Source organism: Martes martes (genome assembly GCF_963455335.1).
Source record: "Martes martes genome assembly, chromosome: 1".
In the NCBI taxonomy this organism is placed as follows: domain Eukaryota; kingdom Metazoa; phylum Chordata; class Mammalia; order Carnivora; family Mustelidae; genus Martes; species Martes martes.
Window position 1 is genome coordinate 68,081,911 of NC_137888.1, and position 24,879 is coordinate 68,106,789.

General features: G+C 35.5%; 1 protein-coding gene across 1 annotated transcript in view; it reads right to left on the reverse strand.

The window, feature by feature from the left end:
* Positions 1-24,879, reverse strand: part of ATR (ATR checkpoint kinase) — a 101,573-nt gene that overhangs the window by 23,828 nt on the left and 52,866 nt on the right. Inside the window, exons 24-35 of the mRNA XM_080822530.1 lie at positions 22,549-22,664; positions 20,238-20,358; positions 19,068-19,205; positions 16,998-17,208; positions 14,190-14,368; positions 11,287-11,451; positions 10,150-10,241; positions 6,748-6,839; positions 6,155-6,332; positions 4,478-4,657; positions 3,880-4,039; positions 1,428-1,607 (exon numbers count right to left, since the gene is read on the reverse strand). Of these exons, the coding sequence (XP_080678656.1) occupies positions 1,428-1,607; positions 3,880-4,039; positions 4,478-4,657; positions 6,155-6,332; positions 6,748-6,839; positions 10,150-10,241; positions 11,287-11,451; positions 14,190-14,368; positions 16,998-17,208; positions 19,068-19,205; positions 20,238-20,358; positions 22,549-22,664 (1,812 nt within the window). The remainder of the gene's footprint in view (positions 1-1,427; positions 1,608-3,879; positions 4,040-4,477; positions 4,658-6,154; positions 6,333-6,747; positions 6,840-10,149; positions 10,242-11,286; positions 11,452-14,189; positions 14,369-16,997; positions 17,209-19,067; positions 19,206-20,237; positions 20,359-22,548; positions 22,665-24,879) is intronic.

The following is a 24,879-nucleotide window of genomic DNA, read 5'->3' on the forward strand; positions in this document are numbered from 1 at the left end:
TGTTCTTTTTTTTTTTTTTTTTTTAAAGGCTTTATCTATTTATTTGACAGAGAAAAAGAGACAGTGAGAGAGGGAACACAAGAAGGGGGAGTGGGAGAAGCAGGCTCCCCACTGAGGAGGGAGCCCGATACAGGGCTCGATGTCAGGACTCTGTTATGACCTGAGCTGAAAGCAACACTTAATGACTGAGCCACCCAGACACCCTGGAAATTGTTCTTTTTATAGCACTCTCGATTCCCAACCCCCAGGTCATTGTTCTTTCCCTGATAATTGTTTCCAGCCAGGCTTCACAGAGAGTTGAGTTCTGCCTGTGTAGCTCAGAATTAGGCCAAAGATGCTGGGGGATTCCTGCACCGATCTGGAACTGTCTCTGTTGAACTCCTTTTTCTCACTTTGCCTCACAAATTCTAAAAGTCATCTGCTCTTACTTTATTTCCGATCTTCTACATTCTTTGTTTTCACTTTTGCTCCTTTTCAGTTCCTTTCCTAACTCCTTGAGATGAATACTTAGCTCATTAATTTTGGGGCTTTATTTTCTTCTAACATACACAAATAAAAATTTTATATTCTCTTTAAGAATGACTTTACCCAAATTCTACAGGTTTTTTTTTAAAGTTTTAATTGTTTTTAGAAATCTCTACACCCAATGTGGGGCTTGAACTCATAATCCCAACATCAAGAATCACATGCTCTTCCAACTGAGCCAGTCAGATGCGCCCCCCCCCATCCTACAGGTTTTGTTATGTCAGATTTTACTATCATTCAGTTTATTATAATGATTTTATCATTACAGATAACTTCTCGATTTCCACTGCAATTTCTTCTTTGACTCATGGGTTATTAGGAAGTATCTCCCTTATAACACCATCCATGTAAAGCTTAATACTTAGTAAGGAAGGTATGCATTGTGTTTCTTTAAAAAATTTCAGGATACAATGTGGTTAACTTTGAGGAGGGTGAAAGGGTGGGTCATTGAGTGTTAATAATGTTCTACTTCTTGACCTGGGTGGTGGTTTCTTGAGTGTATTTCCTTTGTGTTAATTCTTATTATGTTCTCCACATACTAAAAAGTAAAAAAGTTTCCTGGCTATTTTTATACATGTGTTCTTCCATATGGACTTTAAAATCATTTTATACATTTTCTGAGGCGCCTGGGTGGCTTAGTTGGATAAGCGTCTGCCTTTGGTTCAGGTCATGATCCCAGGTTCCTGGGATAGAGCCCCACATAGGGCTCCCTGCTCAGCCAAGAGCCTGCTTCTCCCTCTCCTGTTGCCTGCTGCTCCCCCTGCTTGTGTGTTCTCTCTCTCTCTCTGTCAAATAAATAAATAAAATCTTTAAAAATAAATAAAATAAAATCATTTTATGCATTTTCAAAATTAAAAAAAAAGACTGAGTTCTTAATGAAACTGCATTCTACATATACTTGCCTTATATTTTTTCATAACTGCATTGCTTTCAAAGTTAGCTGTTTCTTCCATAAATCGGCCCACTAGTAGCATAGCTCGGCCATGGATTAACATGTTCTTACTCTCAGTTGGTGTTTTATTTTCAGGAAAACACAATTCAACACCCTTCTGAAGAACAATTAGTGCCTGATGAACATCACCCTAAAAGGAAAATGGCAACAACAAGCCCTTTAAGATATTTCTGTTTTCTGAAAAACAAAGTTATTAGTACTTGAGGTTCATTAAGTACGTTTTATGTATAAATCTTTGTAATTTCGTGTTCATCTCTCATTTCCCTCCTACGAAAGTAAAATCCTAAAAAGGAAGCATTGCTTCATTTCATATAGAACTCATATTCATCTATTCACTCATTTTTATGGTCAATCGAAGTACAAGGAACTGAAGATATATATAGATGACTGGGGATAAACAAACATGAATAAATCAAAATTTCTGGCTTAATAAAGTTCATAATCAAGAGAGGAAATAGATTATGTAAAACAGCAATACAATGTTAAAAACTATTAACAGAGGAATATATATATATAGGTATTATTAAGGACAGAGAAGGGAATCCCCTAAATCTAAGTGAAGATAAAGAAAAATGAAGGAGAACAGCATTCAGGAAAAGTTACCAAATGAGAAAAATTTGAATTAGGTTTTAAAGAATGAGTAGCAATCATCCTGGAAGTGAATGAATTCAGGGAGGGACATTCTTGGTAAAAGGAGTAATAATTTGGGGCACCTGGGTAGCTCAGTCTGTTGAGCATCTGACTCTCAATCTTAGTTCGGGTCTTGATCTCAGGGTTGAGGGAAAAAAAAAGGAATAATAAGTCTACCTGGAAAAGGTGAATCGTTTGGTTTTAGCTAAAGCCTAAAGGATTTGAGATAGTGAGTGATAAATGAAGTTGAAGAGGTGGACTGGAACTCAATCAGAAAAGGCCTTGTATACTTTCTAGAGTTCAGACTTCATCATAAAGGCATGAAGAATACTTCAAAAGATTTTAATAAGAGGAGCTACATGATTCAATGTGCATTTTAAAAAGATCACAAACTACAGTCATGTGCACAGAGAAATAGACTCAAATAAAAAGGCTATTAATGTTATTAGAGGCTATAAATGCTAAGAGCATGAATGAAAGCACAGATAAGTAAAAGAGAAGACTCAAAAGATGTTTTCTTTTTAACTTTCAAATATGCAATAAGTCATTATTAACTACAGTTACCATGCTGCACACTATACTATGACTTATTTATTTTATAACTTGAAGTTTGTATCAAAATATCAAAAGATGGGGTGCCTAGGTGGCTCAGTAGGTAGGGCATGGAACTCTTTTTTTTTTTTTAAGACAGTGTGTGTGAGGCTCTATCTCACAACCCTGAGATCATGAGATCATGATCTGAGCTAAAATCAAGAGTCAGAAGATTAACCAGCTGAGCCACTCAGGCACCCCAAGCCTGCAACTCTTGATCTCAGGGTTGTGAGTTTGAGATTCAGGTTGGAGGTAGAGTTTACTTAAAGAAAAAAAAAAAAATCAAAAGATACTTCTAAGGAAAATTTAATCTCCACCTGGAGGTGGAAATGAGGGAGAGGAAGAAGTTCAAAATGATACCTCGATTTTTGATGAGAGGATACAATAGAGACCTATTTAGAAAAACAAAGAATATAGGAGAAGCAGTTACTGAATGGTAAATCATCAACTGCATTTTGAACATACTGAATTTAAGGTATTACAATACATAGACTAGCACTAGCTCAGAAAACTGACCAGCTTCTGACAAGTATAGGCTGAATCATTACTTTTGCCTCCACAATCACAGATGGAACCAGCTGTAGCTGTTAAATGTCAACTTCAGAACAGGCAATGCTTACTACTAATTCTAGACTGATGGCAAGCATAAGGAGATATGTAGGTAATAACCATTTAAACCTGGCGCATAAGCTTTGCAAGTAGTTCAGATACTCAAAAAGCCTCTTTTTCATTATTATTGCTTCAATCTAGGGATGGCTGGGAACTTTGGTTCTTACACTAAGTCTTTTCTGATAGGCTAGATCAGAAATTAATCTTGACAATAAAACTGGACTAAGTATCTACCAAGGATGTAAGTAGTGAACAATGTTATTTTCATTTAAGAAATATTTTTTGAGTGACTACTATGTGCTCCACGTGTATATATATGGGAGGTAAAAACAAAGCAAAAATTGGCTGCTTCCCTCAAGGAAAAAAAAAAAGGAAACAGATGAAAACTGAAAGAACTGCACTTTCAACTTGAAATGGAAAGACATTTAGGGACTTCAGGAAAGAAGGAACAGTTTCTTCTCATGGTAGAATTATGGCAGAATGATAAAGAAGACAGGAAATGACTCTGAATGTGGATTATGGATAATCTACAACAGAATACATATACATGATGACGTTCTCTTGGCCATTACCTTGGACCATAGCCACTTTGCCCTTTCCACATACAGTTCGGCAAGTCGTGATTCTCCAGCATTAAGGAGAGCATTGTAGGCTGTCTGGTGGTGACCGGCTTTTCTAGCTACTCTGGCACTCTGTAGCCAGCATTCTCCAACCATTTCATTGTAATCTGGTCTATATGAATGTGACAAAAACAGGGGGGAAGAGCATTAAGTTTATTCAACAATTTAACTAAAAATATCTCTTCCTAACATGGAACCTTCTCAATTACTATTTCAAAGAAATCAAAGAAGATTAATTTGTTAAAAAACTGATTTTAATTTTCTTAGCGTGTTCAATTTTTGTCAGTTATAAGTCTATGAAAACTCTAATACTGACTTGTATCTGTATCTCTCCCAGATATTTTAACAATAAAAATGATACACTGCATATGAAAGTAATTTTCAAGTTCTAGGTTCATTTCAACTTACACAGTATTGCGTTGATGAATGATAATAGAAAAATATATATTGGAGAGAAAATTAAGAAAGATATATACTCCCAAGTAATATGCAAATATAATAGAAATTCATGATTACTGACATGAAAAAAAAAAGAAGAAATATGAAAAACCTTTTGTTGAGGCTTAATAAAGCTCTCCGGAGAGCCAGGATGGGCTCTTTGGCTCTGTAGGAATTCTGGGTCATTTCTAGTCGAGCTACCCAGTTTAGAGAATCTTCTTGAGAACTGTCACCTGGCAACTGGTGAAAAAGTGGTTTGATGCTATGCTCCAACTCACACAACATGTGCAACCTGGAGACAGATAGAGCCTATGTTAAAATGTTATCATATTCAGCCTATTAATCTCATATACAAAGTACATACTCAAATTAGCCATGAAGAATCTGAAATGTGGGGGTGTCTGGGTGGCTCAGTGGGTTAGCCTCTGCCTTCGGCTCAGGTCATGATCCCAGGGTCCTGGGACTGAGCCCCGCATTGGGCTCTCTGTTCAACAGGGAGCCTTCTTTCCCCCCACTCTCTCTCTGCCTGCCTTGTGATCTCTACCCATCAAATAAATAAATAAAATCTTTAAAAAAAAAAAAAGGAATCTGAAATGTGAGGTTTTCTTTGGAAGAACTTTAGCCATTATATATTCTTGGTATATAAACAGTAACATTTTTATCTTTTTAAATTGGATATAAAACACAACTTATGTTGATTCAAATGTTTAGTGGTTTGCTATGGTCCCCAAATCCCTATTAATTAAATTGGAGAAGGATATATAAAACTAAATTCAAGTGTATGAAAATCAAATTTTATAACCTATATAACAACAAAAAAATATATAGGTCCATTATAATCAACAGAAATATGTGCATATACTGCTGGTGCTTCTATAAGAGGGCCAGACACAGTAGATGCCAGCAAAAAAATGTGAAATGATGCAATTTTAGTTTTTCTAAGAATGATGGCAACACCCATGACACAGTCACACTACCTTTTTTTCCATTTATAATACTCAGTGTCTATGATTCAGTGTTCAAGGACACAGTTGAGCAGCTACAGAAAAGAATCTCAGTGGTCCAACCTACAGTTTCATTAAGCTATTACCAAAGGGGCCAATACAAACTACAGTACATTCTTCTAAATTAAAAAAAAAAATGTTCTGAAGTATTTTTAAAATTATAACATCTATTATTTTCCTCAGATGAACTAACAGACCTGAAATGTTTTTCATCATTTTCTTCCTTACCTCTAAAAGTTAATTTTCCTTTCTACTAGATAATGCCTGCATTTTTGGGGAGGAAAATGTCAAATGCATTTCTAAATAAGAAGGAGAAGAAACTAACAAGTACTGAGCACCAAAGTGCCAAGGCACAGATGTCTACACTGCTTAGGTTAGTTACAGAGCAAGTACAATATGACATTACAAAAGGATGAATATAAAATATTTTTCTTATTTTTTAGAAGTCTCTCATAATTGCCTTTCCAATGAAAGGGGTATGTATTAGAACATTTTTTAAAAACTAAAGGGTGAGGGGCACCTGGATGGCTCAGTTGGTACAGCATGTGACTCTTGATCTCAGGGTTGTGAGTTCGAGTCCCATGGTGGGTATAGAGATTACTTAAAAACTAAACAAAACAAACCAAATATAAGGTGATTTGAGAAAAAGGGATAAAAGAGCCATTGTGTGTAGATACACAGGATACCAAATATACTATCACTTATTTACTAACCAAAATGTTCCAAATCTGTGTCAGAAGACAAGTTATACACAAGGAATATAAAGATGGAAACCCCCCATATACCTCACAATATATTCATATCCTCGTTGGTAAGAGCCTCTTTCAAAGCTTGCAGCTGAAAGAGGTACAATTTGTTCTGCTCTCACTAGTTTCAGTGTGTCATAAAAAGCTGTGATATCTCTTTTTTTGGCTGATAATAATAGCTGTCCCAGTCTGACACTCCATGTTGTAGATTTCCCATCTGAAAAATAAATGTAGAGCCCCAAAACAAGCTTTATTTCATTTGGTAAAATGGTCAGCAGAAATACTGAAACAGATGGTTTCATTCTACTTTGAAAAACGAAACAAGGCAATTATAAGACAAGCTGAAAATTAATTATAGATGTTACTTAGCTACTTAAGTCTGAATATTTATAGGATATTAAAATTGTTTCTCGTGGGTGCCTTCGTGGCTCAGTGGGTTAAAGCCTCTGCCTTCGGCTCAGGTCATGATCCCAGGGTCCTGGGATCGAGCCCCGCATTGGTCTCTCTGCTCAGTGGGAAGCCTGCTTTCCTTCCTCTCTCTCTGCCTGCCTCTCTGCCTACTTGTCATCTCTGTCTGTCAAATAAATAACTAAAATCTTCAAAACTGCTTATATTATAAGAAGTAATTTTACCTGCTGCCAAATAGTTTTCCACCAAATCCCACTGTGACAATTTCCAAGCTGCTTCCACTCTGTATGTGTTTAATTCATCTGTCCATTCAGACCTATTAAGAGAAGCCAGTATAAACTTTATTTAAAGTGGCATTTAGAGATTTTTTCATTGTTTTAGAACTCTATTTATTGTGTTTATTTATTGCTCTATTTATTGTATTATATCGTATTTTGTACTTAGATACAAAATAATTATCTCTATCCAAAATAACCCCCAATTTTTAATCTTTCCATTCCCCCAAGACATTTTTTTCAATAATTACTTCTGAAAGGGCCATTTAAATATGCCATTCCTTAACAAATTAAAGTGTGCCATACAGGAGCGCCTGGGTGGCTCAGGCATTAAGTGTCTGCCTTTGGCTCAGGTCGTGATCCCAGGGTTCTTGAATTAAGACCCACACTGGGCTCCTGCTCAGCAGGAAGCCTGCTTCTCCCTCTCATCCTCCCCCTGCTTGTGTTCCCTTTCTTGCTGTCTCTCTCTGTCAAATAAATAAATAAAATCTTAGAAAAAAATCTTTATAAAAAAATAAATTGTGCTATATTAGAAGAGAAATCGATGCCTAGATAATTACAAAGTGCAGTTTACAATTTACAATTACAAAGGGCAGGAAGGAAAAAGAGCCAACTGCATATATACACATTCAGAGGTAAGGAATTCTCAGAACTTGGGACTTCTGAATTAAATTTAAGGCAAAAATATAGGAGCCCGTGGGTAGGTCAGGGACAACTGGGAGTACCTAGGAAACTCAGTAATAAGGGCTTAAGAAAGTTACAAATGGGGGCACCTGGGTGGCTCAGTTGGTTGGGCGTCCAACTCGGTTTCAGCTCATACTGTGATCTTGGGGTCCCGTGATTGAGGCAAGGGCTTAATAGGCCACCTGCTCAATGAGGAGTCTGCCTGCCCCCCTCCCATTCCTCCCTGTGTGTGCTCTCTCTCTAAAACAAGTAAAATCTTAAAAAAAAAAAATCTACAAATGATGTGTCAATGGCATAACAAAGGATATAAAATTTTGCTACCTAAAATATATATTATTAAACTATTTTTAGTGACTTTAAAATTTGGGTTTGTAAAACCGGTATAATATTGGTAATTATTTTTTCTAAGCATTCTACTTATATGACATTAAGATGGGGTAGTGATATTTTATATCATGACTACATAAAAGAAGGTAAACCTTCCCCATATTTCCTTTTTATCAATTACACCATTTGAGTATCTGCAATATGCTACACACCGGGCTAAGCACATTTTTCCATTTAATTATTTAATAACACTGAAAGATACACATATTCTCATATTACAAACACGGTAAAAGAATCAGAGAGGCTAGGATCAATGTCCTTAAAAGTATTCCTTACTCTTTCTGTAGTTAAACACATTTAAAAAAATTTAATAAATGAGTCAAGCTTTTACTGGGAAAAAAAAAAACCACTTTATTTATAGCAGCATAAATACTGACTACCTTCTTTCTAAATATAAATTCCACCAAAAACAGTATAACAAGGATAGAATATACTAGAAATGAGGTTTTTGAAAGTCCAGTTGTGAATAACTTTATAAACTCATCATCAGATGCCAAAATATCAAAATTTTAAGATAAAAACCTGAGTAGGAAAAAAAAAATCTGAGTAGAATTCGCAGGATTTGCTATCTAGAGGGGATGTGCCGTAGTAAGCATTACACCAAGAAGTACTAAAAGGCAGTAAAGATCAGGCTGTGAGAACTTATCCACAAGAATATATAAATTAGGGGGCGCCTGGGTGGCTCAGTGGTTTAAGCCACTGCCTTTGGCTCAGGTCATGATCTCAGGGTCCTGGGATCGAGTCCCGGGTTGGGCTCTCTGCTTGGCAGGGAGCCTGCTTCCCTCTCACTCTCTCTGCCTGCCTCTCTGCCTACTTGTGATCTCTGTCTGTCAAATAAATAAAGCTTTAAAAAAACAGTAATACAGTTAATAATTTTGGAGAATTATTTGCTTAAATGCAAATATTCTCCCCAAAGAAAACACATGCCCTCAATGACCATTTGATCCAACATGACAGAGAAATCTCGACCGAATATTGACATGTGACTTTTCATAGCTCAAAGATCAAGAGGCTCCATGTATCCCAGATCCAAAAAAAAGACAAGAGGAATCTAACTGTCCAGCATGCATTATTAGGAAACCTGACACCTAGGCTTGAGCTATGACAAACAAATCTTCCCAAAGTAATTATAAGGTCTCTCAACTAACCTAGAGAAACATCTAAAACATATAATTACTCTTTCTCTGCCTCTACAAAGCTTCCTCCCTCATTTCATAAACTTCATTACCATGAAACCATCTGATTAACAGTGAGCTTCTCTGCTCTCAAACATTATAGAATTGTGGTTTTTACGAACAGTTTGGAATTATAGAAACTATACTTAGGGGACACCTGGGTGGCTCAGTTGATTAAGCAGCTGCCTTTGGCTCAGGTCATGATCCCAGGGTCCTGGGATTGAGTCCCACATCGGGCTCCTTGCTTGGCAGTGAGCCTGGTTCTCTCTCTGCCTACTGCTTCCCTTACTTGTGCACTTTCTCTCTGACAAATAAATAAATAAAAATCTCTAAAAAACAAAAACAAAAAACTATACTCAGAAGAACTGTATTGAGAGTCCTAACTAAAAACGGTGGTCAGTATGCTCTTTTGTTAACCGAGATACCATCCTTTTGATCAGATCTCACTGATCTCACAGATCTCACTGCCCATAATAGTCAGTCGGCATCTGGTAAATTTAACAAAAAGTAAGTCTTTTAGCTCTCAAAGCAAGGCAGCTTCAAGAGCAGAACCAACCTCCACAGTTACTCCTCAGACCAAAAGACCTGTGTAGCCTTAATCTTTATTACACATATTTACTACTCTTTTGCATCATTTGGTTTGCTGTAACAAACCCATTTTCTTTAGCAAAGGAAGGCAGCTTTCATTTTTATCAATCCTTTAGGGAAAAATCAACCCTCGCAATCTGGAGTGACGTTCTACAAATCAGTAACTAGGTTTTCCCCTCCCCAACACAGAAAATAACTGGTGTTGATAATGTAGACAGAGCTTAGATACTTTTTGGATACATTCTTATGAGCCTCACCAACACCAGGTGAGCTTTGGAAGGTTTCAACCTTAAAGCAAATATAATTCAAGGTTGACTCTTGGGACAGAAGATGAGCTGTTAAGTGCTAAATCAACTTATGGCAAAGTAGAAAAAAATATTTTTTTTTGTATCTCCAACACCATGAAAACATAAAAAAGATTTCATTTCTTCAATAATTATATCAACCCAATTCACTAATTAAAATTTTCCCATTCAGATATAATAACAAAAGAAAATCACTCTTTAAAAAATATTACCTGTTAGCATGTACTCCATTCACCTGAGTGATTACAGTAGACAGCTGACCAAGACCTAACATGGACTTCACTACCCCATGATAATGAATGATCTAGAAATTTAAAAATATTTAAAATAGCAATGATCATTTCAAACACACCTTGGGAGACAAGGACAGTTTAACTGATATTCGGTAAAATGTAATGTTTGCCTGACTGAGCTTATCCTTAGTTCAGCCACTGACTTGCTTGGCCTAATGGCAAAGTGCCCAACAATAACCTAACATGTGAATATTAAAAAAATACATACACAACCTAAAAAATTCTCAGACTGAATTATTTTTTTCCAGATTCGGTCTAATTTTTGGTTCAAATTAAATATAAAAGTAAGAAGTACTCTTTAATATTTTATTTAAAGATTATAGGCAATACCATTTCTCACACAAAAATTAAAACTCCAAGTTCACAATAACATTAATATAGACTTATGGCGTTAGTAACTAAAAATTATATAGGACTACACAGTATTCTTTAAAATTGAAAACAAGATTGTGACAAATAAAGACCTAGTACAATGAGCTTCTGAGAAAAAGAACATGTCAAATACAACAAAAAGCAATATTCCACGATTACAGAGAATCTAAGCCAAGATTATAAATCAATAATTCTAAACTCCCTTCCTATCCTCGTAAACACGAGATATATTAACATGTCCCCATTATAATTATAGCTTATTGATTCTAAGGGATCATTTCAGAAATTCACAGATGATGGTAGGGGGCATATGAAATGTGAAAATGTTTTCTAGGCTGTAGAGAATCACAATTATTATTTAAAAATTGACATGTGTTATACTCTTTATTGCATACTAAAATTGTATACATTTGAGTAACAAGACACACAGCTTAATAGAAATATAATCCTCAACAAACCTCATTCATTTGGGGGATTTTCTAAGGTCACAGACACTTGGCAATGAAGGGATTATTGAGATCATCTCACATCTTTGATTTTATCAATCAGGAAACTCAAGCTCAGAGATGATTAACTATTTTCCAGACACATTGTGACACTAATAGAGACAGTACTGAAACAAAGATTTCCAGAGTTCCTAGTTCAGGGCCTTTTCATTATGTTGCCTTTCGTTTATTATCTTACCTGGTCTGGTTCTAGCTGAATAGCCCTGTCATAACAAGCAGTAGCATCCCTCAGTAAGCCAATGCTTTCATGTTCAAGGATCTGTTCTTTCAGAGATGGTTCTGCCTTTCGAATTGCGCTTACTCCAGCTACTCCATCTGGTTCATGCATAGCAGCATACAATTTCTTTGTTCAACCGTAACAAAACAATTAAATAAGAGGAAGAAAAAAACACAACTAGAAATAAAACTATTAAGACTACCAGTTTATGAGAAAAGAGCATATGAGAATTTTTCTCAAAGCAACAGTATTTGTTTCAAGGCAGACTGCACAATAAACTTATAAAAAACCTATTTCCAGGCATCCTATTATTTTGACACCTTTGTTCTACTTAAAGGCAAATCTACATTGGTAATTGTTACTGATAATGAGTTATAAAGAACAGCAACGTCCTGAACTCTCTTTAATCCAACTTATGATAAATTCTGTTGAATAAAGTTTATAAGTGTTACAAAATTTTTAAGTAAGTATTTTAATATATTGATATAGAGATGCCTCAAATCTGAGTTTACGGAGATATTCAGGTTCAAGATAAAGATCTGGCAGCAATTAGTACAAAGATGTTCTTTAAAGACTTGGAAAAGGGCACGATTTAGTGAATGAACAGGGTGAGGGAGGAGAAAACAGGGGAAGGGAAGGAAAATGGAGTACTTCCATATTAATAGAGGAAGAACGAACAAATGAAACTGAGAAGAGAAACCAGACTAGTTTACAGGAAGCTGGACAATGTGATATCCCAGAAGCCATGAAATAAAATCAAACGTCTTTTTTTAAAAAAAAATATTGTATTTATTTATTTGACAGAGAGAGAGACCACAAATAGGCAGAGAGGCAGGCAGAGAGAGAGGGGGGGAAGCAGGCTCCCCGCTGAGCAGAGAGCCTGACTTGGGGCTCGATCCCAGGACCCTGAGATCATGACCCAAGCCGAAGGCAGAGGCTTTAACCCACTGAGCCACGCAGGCGCCCCAAAAGCAAACGTCTTAATGATAAAGGAATGGTCAAATGATTCTGTGAGATTAAGAAAATGAGAAATGGGAAACATTTACTAGATTTGGTAACATGGAGGCAACTGATTGTCTTAGCAAGAGCAGTATCAGTGGAATGGAGAAAAAAGTCCTGTTGGAATGGTCAATGAATGGGAAGTAAAGTGAATACAGAGAACAGAAACAGTTCTTTTAAAACTGGCTATAAAGGGAGACAGAGAGATGGGCAGTATCTGAAGGAGAATGTATGACCAAGGGAATTATTAAAATTAAGATGGAAGATACAAGAGCATGTCTATATACTGCAGTTGAGGAAGATAAATTACTGATACTAGAGAAAGCAGGAATATTGAAGGACTGAAATCAAGAACATAAACAGAAAGACTGAATTTTGACAGGAAAGGATCCTTCCTTAGGAATAACATAAGAAAAGAAAAAAGGATATGGAGCAAAATCAGTGTATTTTCAAATTTGGTGGACATCTAGCTTCCATTTTCTCAATGATGATAAAACAAGACTACTAGTTGAGAGTGAGGTAGAAGCTGAGAAAGGAGAAAAAATGGTCATCCTGAAGAGCAGGAAGGTAGGCTTACTAGAGAAACATAGATGGACTGAAGGCAGTATTAAAGAGTCCTGCTGAGGTCACAGATTACAAACTTAAAGTAAAAGCAGTTAAAAATAAATCCACTGTGATGTTTCTCCAGCAATGTTCAACTGCTTAAATGCAAGACACTGGCAAGACAGATGGGAGAGTTTATCCAAGGACGATATTTTACAAAGTAAGTATCACACAGATTGAGAAAGATAAGGGTGGACATCTTTGTAAGGGAATGATTTTAATAAGGAACAATAGGCTCAAAGATAGGCAAGAAGAAAAATAAAGACAGGAGAAGGCTAATATTCATCCTAAGACTACAAGCTACTGGAGTGCTTGGCTGGCACAGTAGGAGGAGCATGAAACTCTTGATCTCAGGATTATGAGTTCGAGCCCCACGTTGGGTGTAGAGATTACTTAAATGAATAATGAAAACTTAAAAAAAAGACTATAAGCTACTAATTTTTCCGTTTCTCACTACTTTGTGTTTTTGACTTGAAAAAAGTCTACCAATTTTGACCTCTTATTTAATCCCCTGTATTAGCCCCACCTTCCCCTTTTTTTCCTTCCCTACACAATCAAAATATTATCACCTAAACCATTATTTCACTAGCACCATCATGCCCAATTCCTGTTACAACCAACACATCCCCCTTCCCACCCACTCCAAATTCAGGGCCACGTATCTCCTAAGAATAACAGTGGTCTGCTTCCCGTGCATCATTGCTATTTCAAACCTTCCCTCTATGACTGTCATAGTCATTTAGCTAAAATACCATTTTGACCATGGCACTTCCCTAGTTAAAATCCTCTAAGAATTTTGGACAATTTAAAAGGTCCTCTATGTTGTATCTTTCCTCTGCCCAAATCTTTATCTTTCCTCTGCCATTACCAAACTGACACTTTACTCTTTAGCCCAAACCACGTTTTTTCCCAACTCCAAAGAGATGCCTCTGAATATCTTACCTCCTTCTTTTACCTATCTACCATCCATTCTTTGAGACCCAGCTTAGAAATTGTCTCCAAGAAGCCCATAATGACCTCTTGCTCACTCCCATCTCCTACCCTATCCCACACAGAGGATAACCTAAGTGCCTCTCCTGAGGACAACAGCTATATCACCCAACACCAAATTGATGTTTATCTCTCGCCACTAATCTGTAAGCTTCTAAAGTGCTCATAAATATCTAGTAGCTAGCACAGCATCTAAAACACTCAATAAAATGAACATAAACAAAAAAGACGAAATATTAAACATCATTAAATTTACTGTATTAATTTCAAACCTGTAAAAATCCAAGATGCTCTTGAATATTTTGTTTCTTTTCTGTAATAAATGATTCAAAGTGCATTACAGCTCGTGTATATGCTTTTGAGCGAAAGGAAGCTACTGCCAGGGTATCCTGAGGTATGAGGTCTAGAAAACGAGTTACACTCTGATAGTCTTCATAATCCGCAGTAGATACTAGATTATAAAAAGACAATTGAGTGATTAAAGACTTATAAAATGAAATTTTAAGAGTGTCAATTTACACGTACATTTAATTCTAATTACATTTAAATACAGTAAATACAATAATTACTTAAATACATTTAAATTCTAATTTATTGAAATTCAATTTAGTTCACTAAATAAATTCATCTAAATATGTTAGAGTTTCATACTTAGAAAGTAACTACCAGAGGATTATTCAGAGCATTCTTGCTCCAACTCCACCATTATCACTCACCTTACTTGGAGATATTTAACTTACTGGAGCTTGTTTCCTCATATATAAAAGGGAAATATGAATATTGTCCTGCCTTCCTTACAATGTTGTTGTGAGGATTAAATGTAAATCTGTATTATACCATATCATTTCACTCGTATGTGGAATTTAAGAAACAAATGAACAAAGGGGGAAAAAAAGAGAGAAGCAGACCAAGAAATAGACTCTTTAGAGCACAAACTGATGGTTACCAGAGGAGAGATGGCTTGAGGGATGGGTGAAATAGATGATGGGAGTTAAGGAGTGCACTTGTGATGAGCACCAGGTGATATATGGAAGTGCTGAATCACTATATTGTACACCTGAAACTAATTACACTGTGTGTTAAGTAACTGAAATTTAAATAAAATTTTAAAAAAACTAAAAAAAGAGTAAATCTGTATTAAATGTTGAAATGACACAAAGATGACATAACAGATACAAAGATTATTTATTAATGATAATTGTAAAAACACTGATAGAGTGTAACAGTAGGGAAAAAGCAGAATTACAGAATAGCTTCTTTTTAAAGTTTAGAATTGTTAACAATCTACTTTTTTCCTCGTTGCCACATAAACAATACAACCGTTTTAATGAAAATTCAAAGTAGAGGTGCCATTGAAATAAAATCACGAATACCTTAGGGTACTTTTTTTTCAAGAATCTAAGAAAAGACTTAAATTGGAAACTTCAAAATGAGGTTGTATTTGGTTTTATTTATTTTTTAAATATTTGTATTTATTTATTTGACATAGAGAGAGAGATCATAAGTAGGCAGAGAGGCAGGCAGATGGAGAGGAGAAAGCAGGCTCCCCACTGAGCAGAGAGCCTGATGCGGGGCTCAATCCCAGGACGCTGAGATCATGACCTGAGCCGAAGGCAGTGGCTTAACCCACTGAGCCAGCCAGGCGCCCCTGTTATTTGGTTTTATAGAACCATTTACACATGCAGAAGTAGGAATAAACATCAAATTGTTAAATCAATGGAAAATATATTAATAATTAGCCACAGTCCTCAGGAAAACAATCCCCCAGATATTTGTTTGCAAGTCCAAAAACTTTTAGAAAAATAAGCGATTGTGCTTAACAATAGGACTGTATGTGTTTTCCTCACATATATGGACAAGAGAGACACAAACTGAGAACTCCATAAGTGAAGGTCTCTTTTTTTTTTTTTAAAGTGTTCCACTCTTTTTTTTTTTTTTTTTTTTAAGATTTTATTTGTTTGCCAGAGAGAGAGAGAGAGAGAGAGTACACACAAGCAGGCAGAGAGGCAGGCAGAGGCAGCGAGAGAAGAAGGCTCCCTGCCGAGCAAGGAACCCGATGCGGGACTCGATCCCAGGATCCTGGGATCATGACCTGAGCTGAAGGCAGCGGCTTAACCAACTGAGCCACCCGGGCGTCCCAATAAGTGAAGGTCTCTTTAAGGATTGTTAAACAGTCAATTTTTCAATTACTCTCAAAGTCTAGGTGGCAAAACATGTGATTTCCTTTCAAATAGCTGAGATATACAGAAGCAGAATGAATATGATTCTGCTCATCAAATGCTTCTATCCTAGGGGGCATTTTTAACTCTAATAAGATTCCACTTTTAGTCAACTTAGTGGGAGTTGTAATATCACAGGAAAAAAACTGCATATATTTGGTAGAGCAGGGTGTAATGCTGTAACGTGTATTAAGCATATTTGGAGAGACCTCTGGATATCAAACACTACCAGAGACAGGAAAAACAAAAAAGTGAAATGAATAGAAAGTAGAAGAAAAGAATAGGCCCTGAAATGAAATTAACAGCTATTCTGAAATTTAAAACTTACCTGTGAAAAAGATCACAGAGTATCTTATAAGTGAAAAAGGATAAAGAATACTTTACTACATATATATGTATGTATACGCGTGTATGTTTAGATATGTATATACACAGTACACTGAGGGGACACTGTAAATACACACAATACACTGAGGAGACATGGAGTAAACAGTTTAGCAGTGAGGGGTCAGTTACTAACAATATTAATATGTCATTTATTTCACATTTTACAATTTATATATTCACCATCTCATTTAATCCTCAGTCCTCTAAGGGAAATAATAGTAATCCTGTGTTATACACAGAAAAATTAGGCATCTGTCTTGCCTAAGGTAGTGAGAGTAGAATTTAAAGAGAAGTTTTCTGACTATAAATTCTCTGTTTTTTTTGGTGAAAGGGCTACCTCAGGGGGTGGGGGAAATACGCAAGAAAACAAACATAGGTCTTTAAAAAGCTAATGCTTAAATTACAGAATTGATACAGGAAGTAGCTAACTGGTTAATAATTAAGAAAAGAAAATAAACAAAAGTTATGACTCACCTACTGAGTCTAATTTATCTCTGTTGGATTTGCTTTGAGGAAATTTCTCCGCATTCAGTGCCTGAAATTTGTGCCTTGCCCATTGTGTGAGATGGTCAAGCATGGAGAACACAGTTTGTGTACTGAGCTGACACAGATCAGATGCATTGTCTTGGGTACTTATGGTATGTTGATCATCATGCTTTAGAACTGCCATAATTTCTGCATAAACCTAAGAAGAACTCATTTTATGGTTAATAATGTATCATGTAGTATCATTTTGCTATTATCTTACATGTAAGACCAAGCATTCTAAGGCAACTATAAGCAGAAGAGATGAATTTAGTCTCTAATAAAATTTTAAATGTACAATACCATATAAACCAACAGTTCTCTTTATTGGAATACACCTTAAACACACACACACAAATGCTTTCACAAGTAAGAATCACCATAATGCATACAATGGCATTGTAAGAACAAAAAAATTGGAAATAATTATTATTACGGCAATAGTTAAACTACAGTACAACTACAAAATGGAAGGATTATATTATACAGCATTAGTAAAAAAAAAAGTTGGCTCAATAAATGTATATTAAAAAAATGGCAAGTTGTAAAATACCTACAATGATATCATCGAAAAACTTAAACAGAACGAACTACATTAAAAATTAATAAGGTTTGAAAATATCTACACAACGGGATGCCTGGGTGGCTCAGTGGGTTAAACTGTTGCCTTCAGCTCGGGTCATGATCCCAGGGTCCTGGGATCGAATCCTGTATTGGGCTCCCTGCTCAGCGGGAGCCTGCTTCTCTCTCTGTCTCTGCCTGCCACTCTGCCTGCTTGTGTGCTCTCTCTCTCTCTCTCTGATAAATCAATCAATCAATCAATCAATCAATCTTAAAACAAAAATTAATTTGAAAAGAAAAAGAAAGAAAATATCTACACATCAAAAAAAAATTGTTTTTAAGATCTTATTTATTTATTTGACACAGAGAGAGTGTCCAGGCGGGGGGGATTAGCAGGAGAGGGAGAAGCAGGCTCCCTGCCAAGCAGGGAGCCTGATGTGGGCGGGGCTCCATCCCAGGATCCTGGGATCATGACCTGAGCTGAAGGCAGATGCTTAACCAACTGAGCCACCCAAGCGCCCCTGAAAATATACATTTCAAATTAGTATCAATGATGATCTCTGGAGATATGAGATCAGGAATGGTAGTCAAAGGGTATACTTTCATTTGTGTAATTCAAATATTTACATTAAGAACATAGTAATATGCTACTTATGGTATTAAAAATAATCATTTTGGGGGGTACCTAGGTGGCTCCATTGGTTAAGCATCCAACTCTTGATCCTTTTGGCTCAGGTCATAATCTGAGGGTCATGGGATCGAGCCCTGCATTGGGCTCTGCACTCAGCCCTGTGTTGGGCACCCTTTCCTCCTGCCCTTCCCCCTAATCCTATTTTCTCTCTCTCCCTCAAATAAGTAAATAAATCTGGAAAAAAACCCTATTTTTTAAAAAGAAATGTTATATGTATGTGATTAAAAAAAGAAACTTTACAAAGTATAGTAAAACAAAAAGTAAAATATTCTCCCTCCCCTATCCTTTTTTTTTTTTTTAAGATTTTTTTATTTATTTAAGAGAGAGAGAGAGAGAGATCACAAGTAGGTAATGAGGCAGGCGGCATGGGGGGGACATAGGCTCCCCTCTGAGCTCAATTCCAGGACCCTAGGATCATGACCTGAGCCAAAGGCAGAGGCTTAACCCACTGAGTCACTCAGGTGCCCCTCCCTCCCCTATCCTAATCCATAGTACTATTCACCAGGAAAAACCACTATCAGTAATTTCTTATGTATTCTTTATTTCAGAAAGTTCTATATATGTTTGGGCATATATAATATACATTTCTAATTTTCTAAACTAATTGTTCAATAAATAAAAGGTTAAAAAGATTTTTAAGAATGAGACATGTATATACACAGCCAGCCATACACTGATCTGTATTTTCTAACATTTAGCTTTTCTAATACTAATTACTAGTGGACAAATGTTTGGACAAACAAATCAAATAAAATGGTATTTCTCACCTCTTGCTGATCTTCCTGATTACAACCCAACAAGACATACACTAGAATATGTGGAAGAAGATAGATGGTCACCTTGAAATCATGTTTCATCATAATGCTACAACAGGTGAAGATTTTACTGGCAAGATCATGCCGAACCTGTAAATACAAATGGTTTAGGATAGTAATTTTACACATTTTACTCTATTGATTGGTGTAAAAAAAAAAAAAACCACACATGAGATAATTTATCATTGCAGAGTGGGTATTCTTTTATGAAGAGGGGCACACACACTCATGCAAGAGGATGTCAGATCACTACCTCTCTGGTCACTCTAAATATCTCAAAATGCCTGAACTGCTATGACCCCTAAAGGCAATGTCAATCACCTCAACATAAATGGCCTTTCCCCTTTAGTTAATTTTTGGATGCATCATGTTTTGTTACAGATTAACCTCCCTAATTACAGTATCTTTTACTTAGCTATCATTAAATTCAGTGTACTAACTCCCTGAGCACACAGATGAGTAAAGTAACCAAAATGTGTACTCTGGGCCAGTACATTAAGTATACGACTCACATTTTTAATAAGTTATGAACAGTAATTAACTATAGGAAAAAAAATGAAAGAAATAGAAAACTAAATTACTTGGGATTAGAGTCAAATTTTGTTACGATTTAATGTTAGATTTGCCAACATTACTGTTCTCTTTTCAAATTTAAAGATTTTTTCCTTCTCAGATATAAACACTTCACTTAAAATACAACAACAAAAAAAAACTAAATAAAAGATTCCAGATCTGGAAGTAATTAATTTAATGGTATTCTATATTTCACATAATATATTTTTAGTATGTTCATAAAAATACAAGAAACTTAGAGTACCTGTGTGACTCAGTTGGTCATTTTTTAAACAGTATCATTTCACGATGCAAAATGAACAGACATAATGTAATAGAAATTTTGCAAAGACCATTAATTATTTGCCTGATAAAATAATTACCCTCTTACCCAGAAACTAGTAACAATACAGAAATTGTTACTATTAGTAAACAGTTTCTATAGAAATTTCTACCACTACCAGCACACATATTTCAATGCCTGCTATTTATGCTATACATTCAGATAGATGTTCTGGTTTCCTGTAACATTTCTGTTCATTTAACTAATTCTGAACAGAGTTCTCTTACCTTTGTTATAAGATAACCTGCCCAAGATGCTGACCATTCTGCAAAGTTATTACCTAATTTACTCAAGTAAATTGGCTTCTTTACTCCAGACCAATCTGTTGACTTCTGAGAACTCTTATATCTGTAATTTCAAAAATTTGTTGATTAAAATATGCATATATCCCATCTGTTGAGAATTTTAGTATAAAACATACAAAGAACTATATCAACTCCTTCACTGACTACCCCCACTACTGCCTTGCTTTACTAAAATATGGTTAAAGACACTACTCTTCTGATTTCCTTGTTAATAATGGGGTGGAAAGTCACTCCTGCATACCCCAAGTACTTTAATGGATTTGAGTCTGCCTCCTCCTCTTCCTCAGTGCTCCTTCTGATCCTTCCAACTCCATTCTGTGTAAGAAAGACTTGTTCCTCTGAGGTTCAAGCCTCCCAGGCGTTATCATTCTCTACTCCTTATGATGGGCATCTATTAAACTCGCTGATTATCAAATTCACTGATAACTTTAGTACATCTCTGTGTTTCCTTTCCTCCCTAAGTCTTACCATCCCAAGTGACTTTAATGGCTGGCGGGACAAATCAAACTCAAAACTTCTCAATGATTTTCTCTTCTACTTATTTATCAGGACTCCCTTGCCAATACAAAAAAATTTCTTCACTTCCAAAACGAACTACTTAGATATCTTACTCTATAGCCCTAGCCTCCAAAATTTCTAGTTCTTTCACCCAGTTATACAAGCACATTGACTCTCTATCACTGAGATGTTCTGTCCCTTGACCCTGTTAAATTCTCTTGATCTATAAATACTTTTCTTTCATTACTTTTCTTAACCAGCGTGGTCTTCATGGTCCTTTATTCATAAGTCCTTTCATTTCATTTAATAAGGACTCTCTTATTAATATTCTCTACCTACGCCATTGCCCCACTGTCTTTATCAGCTGCACCCATCTGTTTCTACACATAAAACGTTCTAAATTTAAAAGGTTTCTAAATATAAAGAGATATCTACCAAGTAAGTATCCAAACTTAAGGTCTTTTATAAAGAATTTACTACAAGGCTAGGACTACACCAGGGCTCAAAGAAGTAATTTACCCAAGGTCACATATCTAATAAGTATGTGACCTAGTGTACTTCATAGTTTCTAATTAAAAATAATTTATAATTTTATAGATTTCAATCAGTCTTTTCTTTTTAAGATTTTATTTGTCAGAGAGAGAGAAGGCACAAGCAGGGGGAGTGGCAGGCAGAGTGAGCAGCAGTCTCCCTGCTGAGCAAGCAGCCCAATGTGGGACTCAGTCCTGGGATCATGACCTGAGCCGAAGGCAGATGCTTACCCCACTAAGCCACCCAGGTGTCCAGATTTCAATCAGTCCTAACAAAACTATTAAAATTGAAAAAGAGGTGAGAATATACTTTTTTTTTTTTAAAGAAGAGAGAGAAAATATCTTCATGAAGAGATATTGGAGGGTTGAAATTTCTACTCTGTAATTAGGGTTACTAATGGCTTTGGAACTAGCTTTAAACTCTTAAATTTCTTTATTAATTATGCCTATCAAAAGCTTATTAAACTCATATTCAATTTAAAGTGGATTCTTCCAAAGTATTACTGACCGAATTAAAAAAAATCAATCCTTTTATAGCTTCAATAAATTCATCTAAATACTTAAAATTACAGAACTTAACCAACGAGCAGACTGTACTTTTCACTTTGACATTATAGGCATAGTCACAGTGGAAAATACATACTAGACTACTGAAAATACTTTCAATGCTAAAAAATTATCTCAAAAATAACATTAATTGGGGCACCTGGGTGGCTCAGTTGGTTAAGCCTCTACCTTCAGCTCAGGTCATGATCCCAGGGTCCTGGGATGGAGCCCCGCGTTGGGCTCTCTGCTCAGCAGGGAGCCTGCTTTCCCCTCTATCCCTGCCTGCCTCTCTGCCTACTTGTGATCTCTCTCTGTCTCAAATAAATAAATAAAATCTTTAAAAAATATAAAAAAATAAAAAATAACATTAATTTTATGGGGCAGACGTCTAGGTGGCTCAGTTGGTTGTGTCTGACTCTTGGTTTCAGCTCAGGTCATAGTCTCATGCGTCATGGGATCAGGCCCCATACTGGGCTCTGTGCTGAGTGGGGAGTCTGCTTGAAGATTCTCTCTCCCTCTCTCTCTGCCTCTCCCCCCAACTCTCACACATGCATGCTCTCTTGCTCTCTCTAAAATAAATAACTCTTTTTTAAAAAATGACATTAATTTTATAAAGTTAAAAATAATTTTATAAAAATGGTTTTATTGAGTTTACAGACCTAGTATTTAGATGAGGTTCCAGGATTTCCCGAACATGCTCAGGAAATCTCCTCCACAACTGGTGACCGGGGCCATCAGTCTGCATCTCTCTACAGTCATAAATAGAAAGTAACTCCTACAAATACATATTTTACATTTGTAAATCTATAGTGAAGCAGATAAATCTTTATACTCATCAATATTCTACACATAATGGTTACAAAAATAATTTTTAAATATATAGAATTTAAAATTTTGGGATTGTGAACTTGATTAGGACATCTATTTTAATGCTTAAAACAATTTAGGTGACTTACTTAAGGTCACAAAGCTGTGACTACGCACTACTTGAACATGAAGGTAGTTTATGTTCTATACATATAATATGTACTGTAATATAAGATTAAGAGCTATTTGGAGGAAAATGTGAAACTGTCCTTATTTGCAGCAGTATAATTCTTTGAATTTGATCTTTTCTGAATTTTAATGAAAGCAACTGCAAATCCAAAAGTTTTAAAAAATTCAAGATATCTCAAATTCTATGTATAAAATACTGAGCTTAAAATTGTGAAAAGAAGGGGTGCCTGGCTAGCTTAGCAAGAAGAACATGGAACTCTTGATCTCAGAGTTCAAGCTCCATGTTGGGCATAGAGTTTACTTAAAAAAGAAACTGTGAAAAGAGCATGCAAATGTTAAAGACCAATTTACTATTCAGGCCCCCAAATTAAACGGTTTTATTTTACTTTCCTGAAAATAGCAAAATAAAATATTGATAAATGAAAAAAGATTTTTGCCTCTAATATTAATATTCAAAACAAGACAAACATGTTAGGGTATTATATCTTTTATCACCAAATTACTCTTTCTTTCCAATTCCACTGAACATGACCATGACCACATGCAATAGATGTATTTCTAATATTTATAAATATAAGCACCGTCTAGTAAAACACATACTTCATACTTATATTTAGTATTTTTTAGTAAAAGTAAGGAAGTATCTGAAAAGTTCAAATACAAAAATATCCAGAACGCATTTTCATTTTACTTTAAAATATTAATAAAATTTTGTTTGAAGCCAGATTTTTTTTCATGGGGCAAAGTCACTAGAGCTAATAACAAACCCTCTTACGTAGATCAGCAATTCTCTCTCTTTTTGGAGGGGACCGTTTATACTCTTAAAAAGACCAATATACTTAGCAATTGTAGACCTTGCTTTGTATTTCATTGAAAAAACAGATACGATCCAAAGAGACTTCCATAACTTCCACCTACATATCTACCCAGACTGGCATTATCAGTATCAGTGCCCATATGCTTTCTCTCCTCTTACTACAGATGAATTGCTTTTGTTTTTAATTAAGGCTACCCCCAACTTGCACACTATATTCCACATCCTTCTATTAAAAGTAGTAGTATATCAATTCTTTCCTATATCATCAATTCTCCTCTCTGCTGAATTATATGATTTACATGTAAGCATACTATTATTTCTCCTATCTTCACTCCTCCTTTCTTCCCAGGTACTATTTCATTCTTCTACTCTCCCTTAAAGACACTTTCTTGTCTTCTGGAACGACACATTTTCCTACCTTACTGGCAGCTCCTTTTCAGTTTTCTTACCTGTTCCCTGTTTTTCTCACTGATCTCTCAATGCCCAGAGCTCAATTACTAGAATCTTTTTACCTGTACTCCCTCTCTTGATCATTTTATCCAGGATCATAATTTTAAATACTATCTCTATAATGAATACCTCCAAATTTATATCTGAAACTCAAACCACTCACCATGAATTCCAGACCTGAATATCTAACAAAAAAAAAAAAAAATTTTTTTTTAAACAAATAAATTTTTGAAAAAAAATCATGAAAAAGGGCAAAAAAGCCAAACTGGAAAAATATTTACTACATGTATGATTTACAAAGGGTTAACTTCTACTATATACAAATAAGTATAATAAATAGTAATAAAAATTAAGTCTATACCAAGAGAATGGGCAAAGATCATCTAGAGAAAATTCGCCAAAAAAACCAATAAATATATAAAGAATGATAAACCTCTTTCATAATTAAACGTTATTCAAGTAAAATGGTACTATTTTTCATCTGTCACACTGATAAAGATTTAAAATTCTGTAAAAGGCCGGTTTGTCAAAGAAGTATAAACTGGTGAAACATTTTTTGATAAAATTTATCAAATATAAATTCTGTACTTGCTCTGTGACATATTTTAACTTCTAGATATTTATATTATTGCTATATTCACTCAAGTACTCAGAAATACATGTATGTTCTCTGACGTATTTCTTATAAAAGTGAAAAAACTGAATACATCTTAAGTGTGTTAAATAA